Source organism: Arachis duranensis, chromosome 5 (assembly GCF_000817695.3).
Source record: "Arachis duranensis cultivar V14167 chromosome 5, aradu.V14167.gnm2.J7QH, whole genome shotgun sequence".
Classification (NCBI taxonomy): domain Eukaryota; kingdom Viridiplantae; phylum Streptophyta; class Magnoliopsida; order Fabales; family Fabaceae; genus Arachis; species Arachis duranensis.
Genome location: NC_029776.3, coordinates 88,043,138 through 88,059,790, shown reverse-complemented (window position 1 = coordinate 88,059,790; position 16,653 = coordinate 88,043,138). Strand labels below are relative to the sequence as shown.

The window sequence follows — 16,653 nt, the reverse complement described above, 5'->3', positions numbered from 1 at the left end:
ACATACTGACACATAATTATATTTAAATATATCTAAAAAGTAATTTTTTATTTTTTATTAAGACAAAATAACTTATCGAAATATTCTAAAGTGTTTGACACGTAAGCACAACACCGTATTTCATCATTTTGTGTACAAAATTTTTGTAAATTTAAGTATAAATTATTGTTAATTAAATATTAATCTAAAACGATAATATTAGTTCATAGTATTTGAAAAACAAAACAATTTGCTGGAATATTTGGAAACTGGAACCCACAGTTAATATAATCAAATAATTTCTTATTAATAAATGGGATATATGAACACGGTATACATAGCAATTTTTTGACCCTGGTTGGCTGGTTTTCCATCCATGTTGGTCATAGTTTTCTGCGTGTGAATTGGGCACTTGCAGCTAAATTAGTTGGGTTCTGGATTATAAGCAAAATTGAATAAACTAGAATAATTTCTTTTTATATGAATATTAAAAAATATATTATGTAAAACATTAAATCATATTTATTAAATATTTCATATTTGTTCCCTCTTCTTTATTTTTCTCTCTTTTCCTTGATTGAATTACCAATAAAAAAATTTAAAATATTCTTCTTTTAAAAAAATACTTTTATTTAGACCAATAAAATCTTAATCAATTATCAAGAGTCAAATTTCCAGACAGTAGTTAATTGGTTATTAATGACTTTTTCCGTCCCAAGAAAGGCATTGACTTTTCTGACCCAAAACACACATATTAACACAATGGATTTCAATATTCAACGTTTTGAAATTTTCAGGACCAAAACACAATTCTCCAAATTCGTAATCACATTCCCACTTTACAAACAATAAATCACTTTGCAAATCAAACTCCATTTTTGTTCATCTAACGAACAAAGAAAAAGAAATCAAACACAGATGAAGGAAGTTAGACTTTCATGTTTCACTCTTGTGGCGTTGATCATCATGTTCTTGAACCATGCAAACTCTGAGTCTCAGCTTCTTCATGATCAAGAACATCAAGTCCTAATGAGGATCAAGCATTACCTTCAAGACCCTTCTTTTCTCAGTCACTGGACCCCATCAAACTCCTCTCATTGTTCTTGGCCTGAGATTTCTTGCACCAATGGTTCTGTCACAGGAATAACTTTGGTTAATCTTAACATCAATCAAACAGTGCCATCTTTCATTTGTGATCTCAAGAACCTCACACTTGTTGATTTCAGCAACAACTCAATTCCTGGGGTGTTCCCAAATTATCTCTACAATTGCTCCAAGCTTGAGTATCTTAATCTTTCTATGAACTACTATGTTGGTGAAATACCTCATGATATTGATACTTTGTCCAGTTTGAAGTACCTTAACCTTAGTTATTCCAATTTCACCGGTGACATTCCTTCCAGTGTTGGAAATTTGAAGGAACTAAGGTTCCTTGCACTGCAAGATTGTTTATTCAATGGTACTCTCCCTGACGAGATTGGAAACTTGTCTAATCTCGAAACCTTGGATTTGTCCAGTAACGAATTGCTTCCGCCTTCGAGGTTTTCGTTGAGCTGGACCAAGTTGAATAAGCTGAAAGTGTTTTACATGTTTGAGTGCAACCTGTTTGATGAAATTCCTGAGAGAATTGGAGAAATGGTTGCACTGGAGAAGCTGGATTTGTCGCAGAACAATTTAACCGGAGAAATTCCAAGCAGTTTGTTCTTGCTGAAGAATCTGAGTGTTGTGTACCTTTGGGGAAACAAACTTTCTGGGGAGATACCATCCAAGATTGAAGCATCGAATCTGACCAACATTTCATTATCAAAGAATATGCTTACAGGGAAAATACCAGAAGATTTTGGAAAACTCCAAATGCTAATGGAATTCAAATTGAACATGAATAACTTGTCAGGGGAGATACCACAAAGCATAGGGAGTCTTCCATCTCTAGTGGATTTTCGTGTCTTCATGAACAACCTATCAGGTACTCTTCCTCCCCAATTCGGCCGAAACTCCAAGCTTCAATCCTTTCAAATTTCATCCAACAATTTTATTGGAATGCTTCCAGAGAATTTATGCTATTATGGTGAATTACTTACATTAACTGTTTATGAAAATAGCTTGAATGGTGAGCTGCCAGAGTCACTAGGAAATTGTAGTACCCTTCAGAACCTGAAAATTTGGAGCAATGAATTTTCTGGTAACATTCCTAGTGGCCTTTGGAAATCTCCCAATTTGGTGAATTTCATAGCACATCATAATAGGTTCACTGGTGAAATCCCTGATGAATTGTCACCGAGCATTTCGCTCTTCGACATAAGTTACAATCAGTTTTCTGGTAGAATTCCACCTGGCGTGTCATCTTGGACTAATGTGGTAGAGTTTATTGCAAGTAAGAACTATTTGAATGGAACTATTCCTCATGAGCTAACAGAACTTCCCAAGTTAACAAAACTCTTGCTTGATCAGAACAACCTCACTGGGACAATTCCTTCAGACATAGCCTCGTGGAACTCTCTAGTTACTCTAAATTTGCGCCATAATCACTTGTATGGACAAATCCCAGATTCAATTGATCCATTACCTGCACTTCTAGAACTTGACCTCTCAGAGAATCAATTCTCTGGCCATGTTCCTTCTCTGTCTTCAAGACTCACCAATCTCAATCTATCATCCAATCATCTGACTGGGAAAGTTCCAAGTGAATTTCAGAATTCTGCATTCGACACAAGCTTTTTGGACAATCCTGGCCTTTGCGCTGATACACCGGTGCTGAACATTACATTGTGCAATTCTGGCTCACAAAATTCAAGCAAGGACTCATCATCTTGGTCCCTTGCCTTGATCATAGGCCTTGTTTTAGCAGTCTCATTACTCGCTATTGTGGTGTTATTCTTGGTTATCAGATTCATCAGGAAAAGGAAGAAAGTGGATAACTCATGGAAGCTCACTTCATTCCAAAGGCTGAGCTTCACTGAATCGGATATAGTTTCTTCAATGACAGAACATAATATCATTGGCAGTGGAGGATATGGTACAGTCTACCGTGTCAATGTCAATGGTTTCGGCTTTGTTGCTGTCAAAAAGATTTCTGGGAACAGAAAGCCAGACCGGAAGCTTGAGAATTCGTTTCTCTCTGAAGTTAAGATATTAAGCAGCATTCGACATATAAACATTGTGAAATTGCTATGCTGCATCCACAATGATGATTCTATGCTTCTTGTTTATGAGTATATGGAGCATAGAAGCCTTGACAAATGGCTGCACAAGAAGATCAAGCCATCATCACTATCTATTTCAGGTTCAGTCCAACATCATCATGTTGCACTGAATTGGCCCAAGAGAATACAAATAGCCATTGGTGTTGCACAAGGACTGAGCTACATGCACCATGATTGCTCCCCGCCCATTGTTCATCGCGATGTGAAAACGAGCAACATACTTTTGGATTATCAATTCAATGCAAAAGTTGCTGATTTTGGCCTAGCAAGGATGTTGATCAAGCCAGGGGAACTTGCCACCATGTCAACTGTTGTTGGATCATTTGGATATCTTGCTCCAGGTAAATCTTCTTTTACATTAGTCCTTAAATGGTATACCTTAGTATAATGTTGGCAATAATTGTGTCAAATAATTCTAGCTATGCAGCATTGATCAATCAACTTCTCTTAGTTGCTGTTGATATTGTTTTCCTTCATACTTGAAATGCAGAATACATTCAGACCACAAAAGTCAGTGAAAAGATTGATGTTTTTAGCTTTGGGGTGATCCTATTGGAGCTGACAACAGGTAAAGAAGCTAACTATGGAGATGAGCACTCATCTCTTGCAGAATGGGCATGGAAACACATTCAGTTAGGAAGCAACATTGAAGAGCTACTTGATAAAGAAGTCATGGAACCTATTTACATGGATGAGATGTGTCATGTTTTCAAACTTGGGGTGATGTGCACTTCAAAGCTTCCTGATTCTAGACCTACCATGAAGGAGGCATTGCAAGTATTGCTACAAAGTGGTGAATCATATTCTTTTGGCGAGAGGAATAGTGTTGGACAGTGTGATGCTGTTCCTCTTCTTAGAAATTCAAAACGTGAGCATAAATTGGATATTGATGGTGACAAACTAGCTTGATTTTGTGATCAAGGTCAGTATCATCTAAGATATATAGGTATTCAATCATATTATGTGTACACCAAAAAAATCTGCTACATGTATGCAAAAATCAATCATTCATGTGTTTGTATATAAACACGTATATTGTTTAAATCATTTTTAATGTGTATTTTATGTTGCAATATGTATTTTACACATGACAACTGATTTGGTGATTGATTTTTTATATACAAGTAACATGATTATTTGATATTTTGTTATTTTTTAATCTATCACTTATTTTTTTAGTATATTTTTAGATTAACAGATATGTATTTATTTGTATTTAAATACATTGATCTACTGATATACTAAATTGGACAGTGATGATTAAAATAGAAGAAAGTATGACCCATAATGGCTTTTTGATACAGTCCTTCGATGGTGCCAATTATGGAGTTGGAGTCAGTGCCTTGTTAAAAACATAGAACATAGAACATAGCTATAGGATAGCATGGTACATATAGATATATCAATAAGAGGAAATAAATCCTGCCGAAACTAAATAAAATCCTCTGTGTTGTATAATAACAAGATATTTAATGCAGAAAACTTGCTTATCTTTATTTCACAGCAGCAGTTTTTATTAAGGATATACTCCTTATAATTGTGCCATTTGAATGTCATTTTTTTTGTTCCTTACTATTTTATTAATAAAAAAAATAAAGTAAGAGAAAAATTCAAAGAATAGTAAAGTTTATTGTTTTTGGTTAGTGCTTTAGTCATGAGTCATCAGTCCAATTTTTTTAATCCAACAACATATTTTTAGCTTACACTTTTAAATATTATTGATTAATTGTTAACCAAAAATAATAAACTCTGTCGGTCATTCGTCTAGTGTTTTTCAAATTTACTAGTATCACTATGCATTATCTAGTCGTCGCCATCTTTATATTGGAGATTTTAATTTAATGATATTCAAATATTCGTTATATAATTCTTCTTATCATTTTAACTTTCAGTTTATCCTAAATTATTTTGTTATGTATCACTTTTACCAAATAAGATTAATGACACAGCAGCAGTAGTAGTAGTAGTATAAGTGCACCTTAGGACGGTGAAATTCTAGAAAAGGGAAAAAAAATCCACTTTCTGATATTTGATTTTCCCTTAAATCTAACACAATCTCAAAATAAAACTTAGAAAATCAAATGATCAAAATAATAATTTTTTTGGTGAGATGTGTTATTTAAGACTTGTTTGGATGAGCTTTTAAGAAAAGATCGTTATCTTTTTTGAAAAGATCTTATAAAGAAGTAAAAGTAATTTTATGTTTGGATATCTCATGTAAAAAGATCTTTTTATTTATCAATTATATTTGGGTATAACAATATAAAAGTACTTTTTTATTTATTTATTACATGAAAAATATCTTTTTTTTAAAAAAAAAAATTTTTAAAAAAAATATAAATTACAGCTTCTCAAAATTTTTTTTTTAATTTTACTAATACTTTTACTTTTACTACTAAAAATTTACCAAACACGATAAAAAATAAAAAAGATATTTTTTTATTAAAAAAATATTTTTTTAACAAAATAATAACACACAAACATGCACTTTCATACTATTTTTTAAATATATTTTTTTATAAAACTTTTATTCTAAATTTCTAATATAACGAGGAAAGAAAATATACAAATCAAAGTATAGCATATAATTTCTTAAACTTAAGATAGACAATGAAAAGCTGCATGGAAAATGGAAAATAGTCAAACATGGCGGATGCTTGTGCTTCGTGCAAGGTTCCGCATAAAAAGCTGATGTGAACTGTGGGCATGTAGTCTAATGTTGACCGCATAAAAGTATGCAAAATTAAGAACATTGAACAACGGTGCAATCAAATAATTTTGTAGCAATAATTAAGAAATATTATATATATATTATTTTTATTTTTTTTTTGTGTATTTTTGTTTTTGTATATTAAATATGATGGAAAAAAAATGAAAATAAAAAAAATTGTGATATATGTCAATAAAAAACATATAAAAGAGATAAAAACAAAAATTGATATAAATATTATTTTTCATAATAATAATTGTGGTGATGTTGCTTGATGTGTTATCTTTCTAGAATATGAATAAAATATATCTGTACTCACGTGAATTGAAGTGAGACTAGTATTTTCAATTTTCATACAATCCAATTTAGATAACTATTAAAGGTGTGTTTGGCAACCACGTTCAAAGAGAAAAAGTACGTTTAGATATTTTGAAAGCTGTAATTTTTAGTTTGGCAAATATTTGGATCATGAACGCAGAAGTGATTTTGCATTCAAAACCACGTTTTCAAAAAGCAACAATTTTAAACTTCTGCGTTTCACCAACGGGCTTTTAGCCATCAATACTCAATCTTTATTTATCTTTTACCAATTTTATCCTTTATGCATACTATTATATTATTTATATTATTTTTGTTTATATGAACTATCTTTTTCTATTATTTACTATTTTTTATTAATTATTTATTTGATATTATACACTTTTATAACTATAATTTTTTTTGTATTATTTTTATTTTTTTAATATAATATATTGATCCTATTAAGAAAATATATTAAACAAAAAATGAATTCTAAATAATAATAATAATAAATTATAACATACTAAAAAAGAGTACTAAGAGTACTAAAAATATACTATATAAAAAATATCATAAAAATTTTTTGATTTATTTTAATTACTACCAAAATAAATATTTAATTTTTTATTATTTTTAGTACTCTCTAAAATCCATTTTGATATAAATATTGTCAAACATAAATCACTTAACACAAACTTGCTTTTCATCAAAATCAAGTTTGCAAAACCAATTTTATTCAAACTCCCATTTGCAAACTGTAATCCAAACACACACTAATAGACTAGATAGGGAATCTAAGCCGATTGAATTTTATTTTAGAGTTAAAAGTTTAGGAAAAGTTTTGATAGGAGTTATTCAGGAAAAAGAATAAATAAAAATAGAAATAAATAAAATATTTTTAACCTTTCCTAACTAATCTTTGTTTATAAGAAAGAAATAAATAAAAGATTAGTTGGGTGGTTGCCACTTGATTACTCCAGGTTCCTTTAACAACAGACAAGAAGCAAAAAGCTAAAGAGTTTAACCACTGTCCAACAAAGAAACCCCCAAGCTTGAATCATGGAGTAAAGAAAGTATCACCAGGTTGGAAAAGCCATAACAAAATCACCATCAAGGCTTGAAAGTTTTAAATTATTAAGTATTTTGATTGCCCCTATAATATAACTTTAAACAATATTAAAAGTAAAGTTTACTTAGCAGTTTTATTACTTCTTAACTTTTAACCACTTCTCCGCTTAAACAAGTATTCAAAGTTTGAATTGGCTAAAGACAAAATTTAAATGAAGCTTAGATCTACGATAGATTAATTTTTAATCTACCAAAAGATAATTATTGAGAATCATGGAATGATTTGACTTGTTTAACTAAACTGTAATTTAATTATTCTTAATTGCCATCTTTGTTCTTCAAATAAAGACAACTACTTAAGAAATTTCCCCTTAGCACATTGGTCTATTAGCATAAACTAGTCACCAAAGAGTCCAAATCAATGGTCCAAGGGTTCACAAGAAAATAATTGGCATAAACTACAGTATAGTAAAAGTTAAAACTCTGATTTTGAAAGCTACTGATGAAGAACTGTGTTTGTAAACCAGGAAGAAAAGTCAATAGTGTTCATACAATAAATCCTCTTCACTCAGTAACACAAAGTGTGAAAACCATAAACAGATAATACAATATGCAAATTCTCTATCTTCTCTCTTTCTTCCTCTTCTTCCTCACATATGCAGCATCTCAGTCTTTGTATGAACAAGAACATGCAGTGTTGTTAAAGATAAAGCAATACTTTCAAAATCCACCAATCCTCAGTGACTGGACCTCAAACACTTCACACTGCCAATGGTCAGAGATAACTTGCACCAATGGTTCTGTCACTTCACTATCCATGTTCAACTTCAACATAACTCAAACACTTCCACCTTTCATGTGTTCACTAAAAAGCCTCAAACACATTGATTTTCAGTTTAACTATATCCCTGGTGAGTTCCCAAGGTTCCTCTATGGATGCTCCAATCTTGAGTACCTTGATCTCTCAGAGAACTACCTTGTTGGTGAGATTCCTCATGACATAGACAGGTTGCCAAGGTTGAAGTTTCTTAACCTTGGGGCCAACAATTTCTCTGGGGACATTCCAAGTAGCATTGGGAATCTCAAAGAACTGAGGAATCTTCAACTTCATATGTGTCTCTTCAATGGTACTTTCCCTGATGAAATTGGCAACTTGTCAAACCTTGAAACCTTGTATATGTACACAAACATCATGCTTCCTCAAACAAAGTTGCCATCAAGCTTGACCAAGTTGAAGAATCTGAAGGTCTTTAGGATGAATGATGCCAACTTGGTTGGTGAAATCCCTGAATCCATTGGAGAAATGGTGAATTTGGTGGAGTTGGATTTAGCACAAAACAATCTGAGAGGAGAAATTCCAAGTGATTTGTTCAAGCTGAAGAATCTGAGCTTCCTTTATCTTTTCAAAAACCAGCTTTCTGGAGTTATACCTGGAGTTGTTGAAGCATTCAACTTGACAATGTTGGAAATTTCAGAGAACAATCTCAGTGGGACAATACCGAATGATTTCGGAAAGCTCAAAAGTTTGACTCAGTTGTGCTTGCAAATGAATCAATTATCTGGTGATGTACCAGAAAGCATTGGTACTTTGCCATCTTTGACAGATTTCATCGTTTTCCAAAACAACTTATCAGGTAATCTTCCTAAAGACTTCGGCCGCTTCTCAAATCTTGAAACTTTCCAGGTTGCATCTAATAGTTTTACAGGAAGCCTTCCCGAGAATTTGTGCTATAATGGAATGTTAGTTGGTTTAACTGCTTATGACAATAACCTGAGTGGTGAGTTGCCAGAATCTCTAGGAAATTGCAATACCCTGCAATATCTGAGAGTTGACAAGAACAACCTTTCTGGCAACATTCCTAGTGGCCTGTGGACTTCCAGGAACTTGTCGACGTTTACGATAAACGAAAACAAGTTCACTGGTCAGCTTCCTGAAAGATTTCCTAACAATCTTTCAACATTGGCCTTAAGTTATAATAAGTTTTTTGGAATAATCCCAGATAGAGTGTCTTCATTGAAGAATTTAGTTGTGTTCAATGCAAGTAACAACTTCTTCAATGGAAGTATTCCAAAGGGGCTAACAGAGCTTCCACAAATAACAACTCTTTTGCTCGATCGGAACCAGCTCACAGGGCCACTTCCATCAGATATAGTATCATGGAAGTACCTAGTAACTCTGAATTTGAGCCATAATAAAATCTCTGGAGAAATTCCAGATGCAATTGGCAAGTTACCTACATTAAATGTGTTGGACTTGTCAGAAAACAAGATCTCCGGGCAAATTCCACCACAAATTGCACAGATGAGGCCTACCAATCTCAATTTGTCCTCAAATCTTTTGACAGGGAGGGTTCCAAGTGAGCTTGAAAACATTGCTTATGCTACAAGCTTCTTGAACAATCCTGGTTTATGTGCTGATACTTCAGTGCTAGACCTTTCCTTGTGCAGGTCTAGCACTCGAAAAACAAAGACTAGTTCACTTTTATCTCATGCTATGCTTGTGAAACTGCTGGTAGCAGCCTCCTTACTAGCTTTCTTGTCAGTACTCTTGTTGATTGTATTTTATAGAAAAAGGCAGCGAGAATTGCGAAAGTCATGGAAACTCACTTCCTTTCAGAGACTGAGCTTCACGAAATCAAACATTGTGTCTTCAATGACAGAAGAAAATATTGTAGGCCGGGGTGGATATGGTGCAGTATACCGTGTTGCCATCGAAGGTTTAGGCCATGTTGCTGTGAAAAAGATAAGGAACAGCAGGAAATTAGAGCCGAAACTCGAGAGTTCATTCCTTGCAGAGGTTGAAATACTGAGCAATATTAGGCATACCAATATTGTCAAGTTGCTATGCTGCATCTCAAGTGAGGATTCTCTGCTCCTTGTCTATGAGTATCTTGAGAATCACAGCCTTGACAGATGGCTGCACAAGAAGAGTAAGTCATCATCAGGACATTATGATATCCTTGATTGGCCAAAGAGATTGCATATAGCCATTGGAGCTGCTCAAGGTTTGTGCTACATGCACCATGACTGCTTGCCCCCGGTTGTTCATCGAGATGTGAAGTCAAGTAACATTCTGTTGGATTCTGATTTCAATGCAAAAGTTGCTGATTTTGGTCTGGCAAAGATGTTGGTCGAACCGGAAGATGTTGCTACCATGTCCTCAGCCGTAGCCGGCACATTCGGCTACATTGCTCCAGGTAAAAGGAAAAAATATTACATTGCTTAAGTTCTCTATTTCCATTTGGTACCATTACAGATAATAGGAAGTAATAGCATCATTTGATCCACATATAAATTATATAATTAACTCCACTTAAAGAAGACTTAGTTGTTGTAGTTGTATAGAGTCTGTAGACATACATTTAAATCAATATTTTGTTTCATAATTGTATTCCAGAGTATGGTCAAACAACAAGAGTCAATGAGAAGATAGATGTCTATAGTTTTGGAGTTATCCTTTTGGAACTAACAACCGGAAGAGAAGCAAATCAAGGAGAAGATGAGTACTTGTCTCTGGCCGGATGGGCGTCACAGCTTGTCGCTTTAGGAAGTAACATAGAAGATGTTCTGGATGAAGATGTTAAAGAACCAAGTAACTTGGAAGAAATGTGCAGCATCTTCGAACTCGGGGTCAAGTGCACTGCACCAGTGCCAACTAGTAGACCTTCCATGAAGGAGGTTCTAAAAACATTGCAAAGCTTCAGTAGTCCATTTGCCAAAGTAGAGAAGAATGTTGGTTACTATGATGCTGCTCCCCTTCTTAAGCATGAAAAATGGGAAAAGCAGATATATTGATAGGTGGGAAAGAAAATTGACAGCAAGGTAGATAGGCAATCCAATTTTGAGTACCCTCTCTAAATAGTCTTCCCTCCATTCTATTTTATCTGTCGCTGGAGAGTTTCGCAGCGACAGATAAAAGGGAACGGAAGGAAAATGCAGAAAGCTTAATAAATTGTCTCCCAAAAAGGCTTGTTTTGAAGTCAGCATAAGTCAGTGAAGCTTATAGGACACGTACATTATGACAAACAAGCAGTAGTTACAAGTAGGGGATCACTAGTAGTTGAAATAATTACGTAGTTATGTAGCTTCATCTAATGAGACAAACCTTGTTGCTTGTGTTTACTTGTATAAAATGATGTCGGATTTTCTTTCTATTTGCTTCAGAAATATTTACATGCTCCTAAACACATTTAGTGCTTAATTTAGAAACCGTAAAGATAGCTACGTTTCAATTGAAGGGAAGAAACAGTAAAGCACTTATTGTTAGTTTTTACAAGTTCTTTCTACACATCCCTATAGTTTAGCAGATAAAAGTTTGTCTTTTAATCATATATGAAATTAGTGTATTATTTACAAATGCACTAAATTGGTAACTTAATGCAATTCGTGTAGCCAAAATAAATTTTAAAGCGACATCATAGTATTAATATTTATTTTCCAATGAAGATATAAGACATTTTGAGAGTTAAGAGAAGACAGTGATGTGAATAAACTGTAGAGTGAAGCTAGGGTAGACTTGTGATGGTTGTATGAGCTATATGGTATTTATGGCCATCTTGAAAGCAACAATGATCTATATCTATATCTTAAAGACTACTTGTGATTAAATACATCATTTTTCCAACTTACAAAATCAGTTAAACCGACATTTATTTTGAAGTGAAGAAAGTTTATCATGCCAAACATAACTAGCTGTTGATGGATAACACAAGTTTTGAATCAAAATCCATAACCCTACAGTCTTCATGTAAAATGATAGTTAAGAACTATTAGATGATTTGATATATTTGACTAAACTACTTTACATAATATGTGTAACATCTTAGTTATCATCTTCATATGTGAGTAATCACCAATAAATTAAACCATAATTTATTATGTTGAAAACAAGGTTACATTGGCAAAAAGTAGAGTAATCAAAACTGCAGTTTACAATTAGGTCACTCCCTATTATTCCTTAGCATGGGAGAGACAGACACTCTAACCAAAATTATTTCCCAGATAAACACAGCCCTATCCTTCACTTACAAGCTCTCTTGGACCTTTAATTAAGGCTTTGCTGCTACAATCTCTTGATATATTATTTATACAAAAACAGAAAAGGAAGCTTAAATTACACTTTGTTTATCCTTGGCATTAACCACATCTTTAGGACTCTGTGATTCCCAAATACTGGGAGTGTGAAGCTGCAAGGAGGGCTGCGCCAATGCCAGAGCCGTCATTGGAATGCTCCATAGCAATGGTCTCAGCTACTTCATCTCCCAACAACTCTTTCACTGTACTCTCCAAGCAATTTCTGAATTTAGCATAGTGTTCAAACAATCCACCATCCACTGCTATCACTGTTCTTTGTTTTCCCCCATCCTTGACAGTGTCTCTTCCTATTTTCTTAAGGATGCCTACCATGCTTGCGGCAGCCAGTCGAGCCCCACGAATAGCAACAATGTCGAAGACTTCTACAACAATCTTCCTCATTTCTAAGGACGAGTTATCGATCTGAAAAAAGGAAAAGCAATCAGGACACCTAGCATGTTCATTCGGGAAGACACAAATACCGATTCCTATTCGTCCTTAATCGTAATCTGTAACTAACCTTTAAAACATCCCTCAATTTCTTTTCAACGACCTTCAGATCTGATGATGTGTCTTGATGCATAGCAGACATGTCTGGTGTCCTATATATCCCATAAAATATTTGTGAAAACACACTTCGATATAAAGAAAATGGAAATAATAGTTTACAAAGCAGATTTATATAACTAAAAACAAAGCAACAAGTTTCAGTAGTCATATGATCAACTTAGAGGCTATCAACCAAGGCAAATAAAACAAAATGTTTGGCTGGATCTTAAAACATACCTAAGTATGAATTGAGTTCTCAACTTTGGTGGCACACTATCTCCAAACAAATCAGCTTCTTCAGCCATCTTTAGTAAAACTCTCCTTGCAATCTCCCCCAAATACATACCAGAAATTAACTTCTCGAAAATCTAGAAGAAATGGCAGAAGAGTATTATAGAAACACATTAGTTATGGCACATTTGGATCAGGTTTTATTCACTGCATGGCACAGGCACAAGTACTAAAGCAAATTTTACAAAAGGCTATGATTTAACCAATTATAGATAATGATTACCTGTTCTCCAGGGTTTAGGCTTTCGACATCTAAAGCTTTGTCATATTCTGTTAGAGGAAGATGGGAGGAGAGGAAATTTCCCCACTCCATGTTTATAACCTACAGAATCAGTGAACAATCAGCGCACTTTGACACACCAGTATGTGCTTCTTAGAATCATGTTACACATAGTTTAATTATTGTATAAGAAAATATGATTTATATATTCTTAATCAAATCACCATCTCTCCTGAATTTGGTAGAAGACCCTGCCATTTGGGAATTGCTTGTGCACGTTCTACATATGCTGCGTTTGTCCCAGTACCAAGAATCACACCAGCAATGACATCCTGATTGCCAAATCTCGCTCTAGCTAATGTTCCAACAGTATCATTAACCTGCACATTGTATCACGAAGTCAGGTTAATGTTTTCAGTTGATGAATCAAGTAACCAAGAATTTGTTTTTCTCTCTTTGTTGAAACTATATCGCCTCAATAATTCAAATTTCTTTTGTCAGGCTTGAATTGGAGATCATTTCTAAAGCCTAACATCAAGGGAAAAAGGAAGTCACAAAGAAAGGAATCCGGGACTAACTAGTGCTGCAACACGCATATCCAGGCCAATTTTCTCCAATGACTTGGTTAGCCTCCCAACCACATCTTCTCCAACCTACAAAAAGTCCAAACAAAATCCATCAAAAAAAGGAACATAGTAATGTCTGTGACGACAGAGACAGAACACTCATGTATATATATGAATCGCACGATTGACACACCATAATCACAAACGCAAATGACAATCAAGGTTACAGGGATTACCATATCCTCAATATTGAAACCTTTTGTCCACTTTATTAGAGTTCCAGATGCAATTGATGTTTGCCTCACTGGAAATGAGAAGGTGAATCCCAGTTCTCTTTGTCTGCCAGGGGGAGGATGAAACTCTTCGGGTTCAGAACTAATGAACTTTGCAAGCGATGTTGCTATAAAATCAAATAATTCCTGAAATGATGAACATAATTAACACATTTCAGGGTGCAGGCAGGCTCATTGCAGCCACAAATTTTCTAACAAGTAATAACAAACTTACATCCGATGAACTCGTCATCAAATGAGGAGGAATCGAAACTTCATTGTGCTCTATTTTGACAATGCCTTTCCCATTTCCACCTAATTGCACACGAAGGGTGCGAAAGTTCGTCCCACCAAGATCCAATGCATAAAAGGTTCCTTTCTCATCCCTGTTAAAAAAAAGGGAGAGAATACAAAGAGTGACTCAGAGGAATGAACCTTCAAAAACTACAGTCACATAACATAGAACATACGTTGATTGTTTCCAATAAATTGAAACACAATAAAATACTTAATCACTGAGGTATACTCTTTGTACATTTGTCTTTAGATTCTCCACAACACAATATAAAGGTTATAAACAATCCAATGCTTACAAGTAAGCCATTATCATCAAACTGATACATAACCAACAAAAAATATTAAAAAAAGAAGGGTAAGAAGTCAACATATAGCATTCAGTCCAGTTCAGCAGTAATCAACTAATCAGCAACATCAGAACTATAACTTACTTTATCCACACAAACTCAAGAAGAAGATTAAAAAGTAAAAAAGGAATGAACAAATAATAATAAATTAGAAAAATTGAAAGGGTTTTGCTATGAGAAACAAGTTTTTGACTTTTAGTACATTTAATGTCAAATCATAAAACGCAAAATATAGGATTATATTCCATGACTTAAGAACAAGGTCGATATAAACACATTCCCAACATTATAAAGAAGAAAATAAAAATTGGAACAAAAACACACGCAAACAACATATCCAAAACGAAAACAGAATTTAAAAAAAATGAAAAAAGAAAAGAAAAATGGGCTAACCCGGTAGGAAGATTGTCAACAAAGCTTATCAACATCTTGAGCTTGCTTCCACCATCAGAAGCAAGACCAGCGTGCATCTCAACCTCCATGGCTTCAGCTACGAGCTTCAGCTTCGAAGTTGGTGTAGCACACTGTTCTTCAAGTTCCTTCGCTATCGCTACTGCGCGTTCCCATTTTGCTGAGTTTCCGAAGTGGTGGCGCACCACCAGTGCCGCCGCTGCAGCCGCCGCGCAGACCACTGCTGCTCCCACAGCCGTCTTCCCCATGAGCACCTCGTCGGTCACTGAGTCTGAACTCGCACCGAGTCAATCACGAGTTTTGTTTGCAAAGTTTGGAACTTTTCGAAGAAGGTAAAGGGGTGGAGGAGTTACGAGAGAATCGGGAAGATGTTTGTGGATTTTTGGAGCTACCGAGATTCCTTTTTATTCTGCGCGCTTTCATGTCAGAAAATGATTGCAATTTGCGCGGAAAGAGAGAGAGAAAAGAAAAACAAATATACAAAATTCATTTTCTTAGTTTTCTCACTGGTCAAATTAAGAAAATATTATACCAGGAGTACTAGGCGCTAGCAGTTGTTATGATTTGTAGTTATCTATTACTCATCACTAATATTTTTAATAATATGATAAAATTATATCTATTAATATGAAATTATTTGTTTTTCTTTTACTAATCAACTAAATTTCAATAAAAATATTAAATTTCATGATTTTTTTATATTATATACATAAAAGACTTTTATTTGTAATAAAATAGATTAATTTTGATAGATTAATTCTTTATAAACGAGAGATATACTAGAAAGATTAATATGTTGTATTTAACGGTAAAAAAAGGTTAGATAGTCTGTTAGAATTTATAGTTTGATCTGTATTTGGTCTGATTTATTATAAAATAGATATAAGCTCTTAAAAATTTTTATTATGTTAATAAGTCAGATTTAAATTTACTAATTAACTTTATTAACCTGTTAAATATCATATTTTTTAACAGATTTTAGATCAGATCAGACTTAATCCTTTAAAAATGTCTATAATAAATTGTAAATTAAATTCAGATCAATTAACTATATAACAAACCAAATTTTATTAAAAACAAAGTTTAGCATGACCTAACCTATTTTTATCTCTAGATATATTTCTATATCTTTTTTTCATATTACTTGGAACCTGTTTATGATTTATGTTTTGATTATAGCCTGAGTTGACCTTGGAAAAGATGATTAATGAGCACGTGAAATCCTGATTGCAATGTTTAGATACTCTAAAAGTTTTATATTGGTAATTTTATGATTTCTCACAGTATTATCAATCTGGACCGATAAAAAATTAATATGTCGTATGCGATAATTATTTAAGTAGGTTAATAAATTAATTTTTAGACTA

At 33.7% G+C, this 16,653-nt stretch overlaps 3 protein-coding genes across 3 annotated transcripts; 2 read left to right on the top strand and 1 right to left on the bottom strand.

Moving 5' to 3' along the window:
• The first annotated feature begins 790 nt into the window (after positions 1 to 790).
• Positions 791 to 4,170, top strand: LOC107490324 (receptor-like protein kinase HSL1). The gene is made up of 2 exons (XM_016111102.3): positions 791 to 3,523; positions 3,673 to 4,170. Exons 1-2 carry the CDS (start codon positions 898 to 900, stop codon positions 4,089 to 4,091), a joined length of 3,045 nt encoding a protein of 1,014 aa, XP_015966588.1. The 5' UTR covers positions 791 to 897; the 3' UTR covers positions 4,092 to 4,170.
• A 3,621-nt stretch (positions 4,171 to 7,791) lies between these two features.
• Positions 7,792 to 11,412, top strand: LOC107490325 (receptor-like protein kinase HSL1). Its single transcript, XM_016111103.3, has 2 exons — positions 7,792 to 10,457; positions 10,658 to 11,412. Exons 1-2 carry the CDS (start codon positions 7,871 to 7,873, stop codon positions 11,053 to 11,055), a joined length of 2,985 nt encoding a protein of 994 aa, XP_015966589.1. The 5' UTR covers positions 7,792 to 7,870; the 3' UTR covers positions 11,056 to 11,412.
• Positions 11,413 to 12,116: 704 nt separating this feature from the next.
• Positions 12,117 to 15,737, bottom strand: LOC107490326 (hexokinase-1). The gene is made up of 9 exons (XM_016111104.3): positions 15,269 to 15,737; positions 14,467 to 14,617; positions 14,196 to 14,378; positions 13,972 to 14,046; positions 13,618 to 13,773; positions 13,397 to 13,495; positions 13,120 to 13,250; positions 12,854 to 12,935; positions 12,117 to 12,756 (listed from the first exon to the last, which is right to left on the bottom strand). Exons 1-9 carry the CDS (start codon positions 15,532 to 15,534, stop codon positions 12,409 to 12,411), a joined length of 1,491 nt encoding a protein of 496 aa, XP_015966590.1. The 5' UTR covers positions 15,535 to 15,737; the 3' UTR covers positions 12,117 to 12,408.
• Between the last annotated feature and the right edge of the window lie 916 nt (positions 15,738 to 16,653).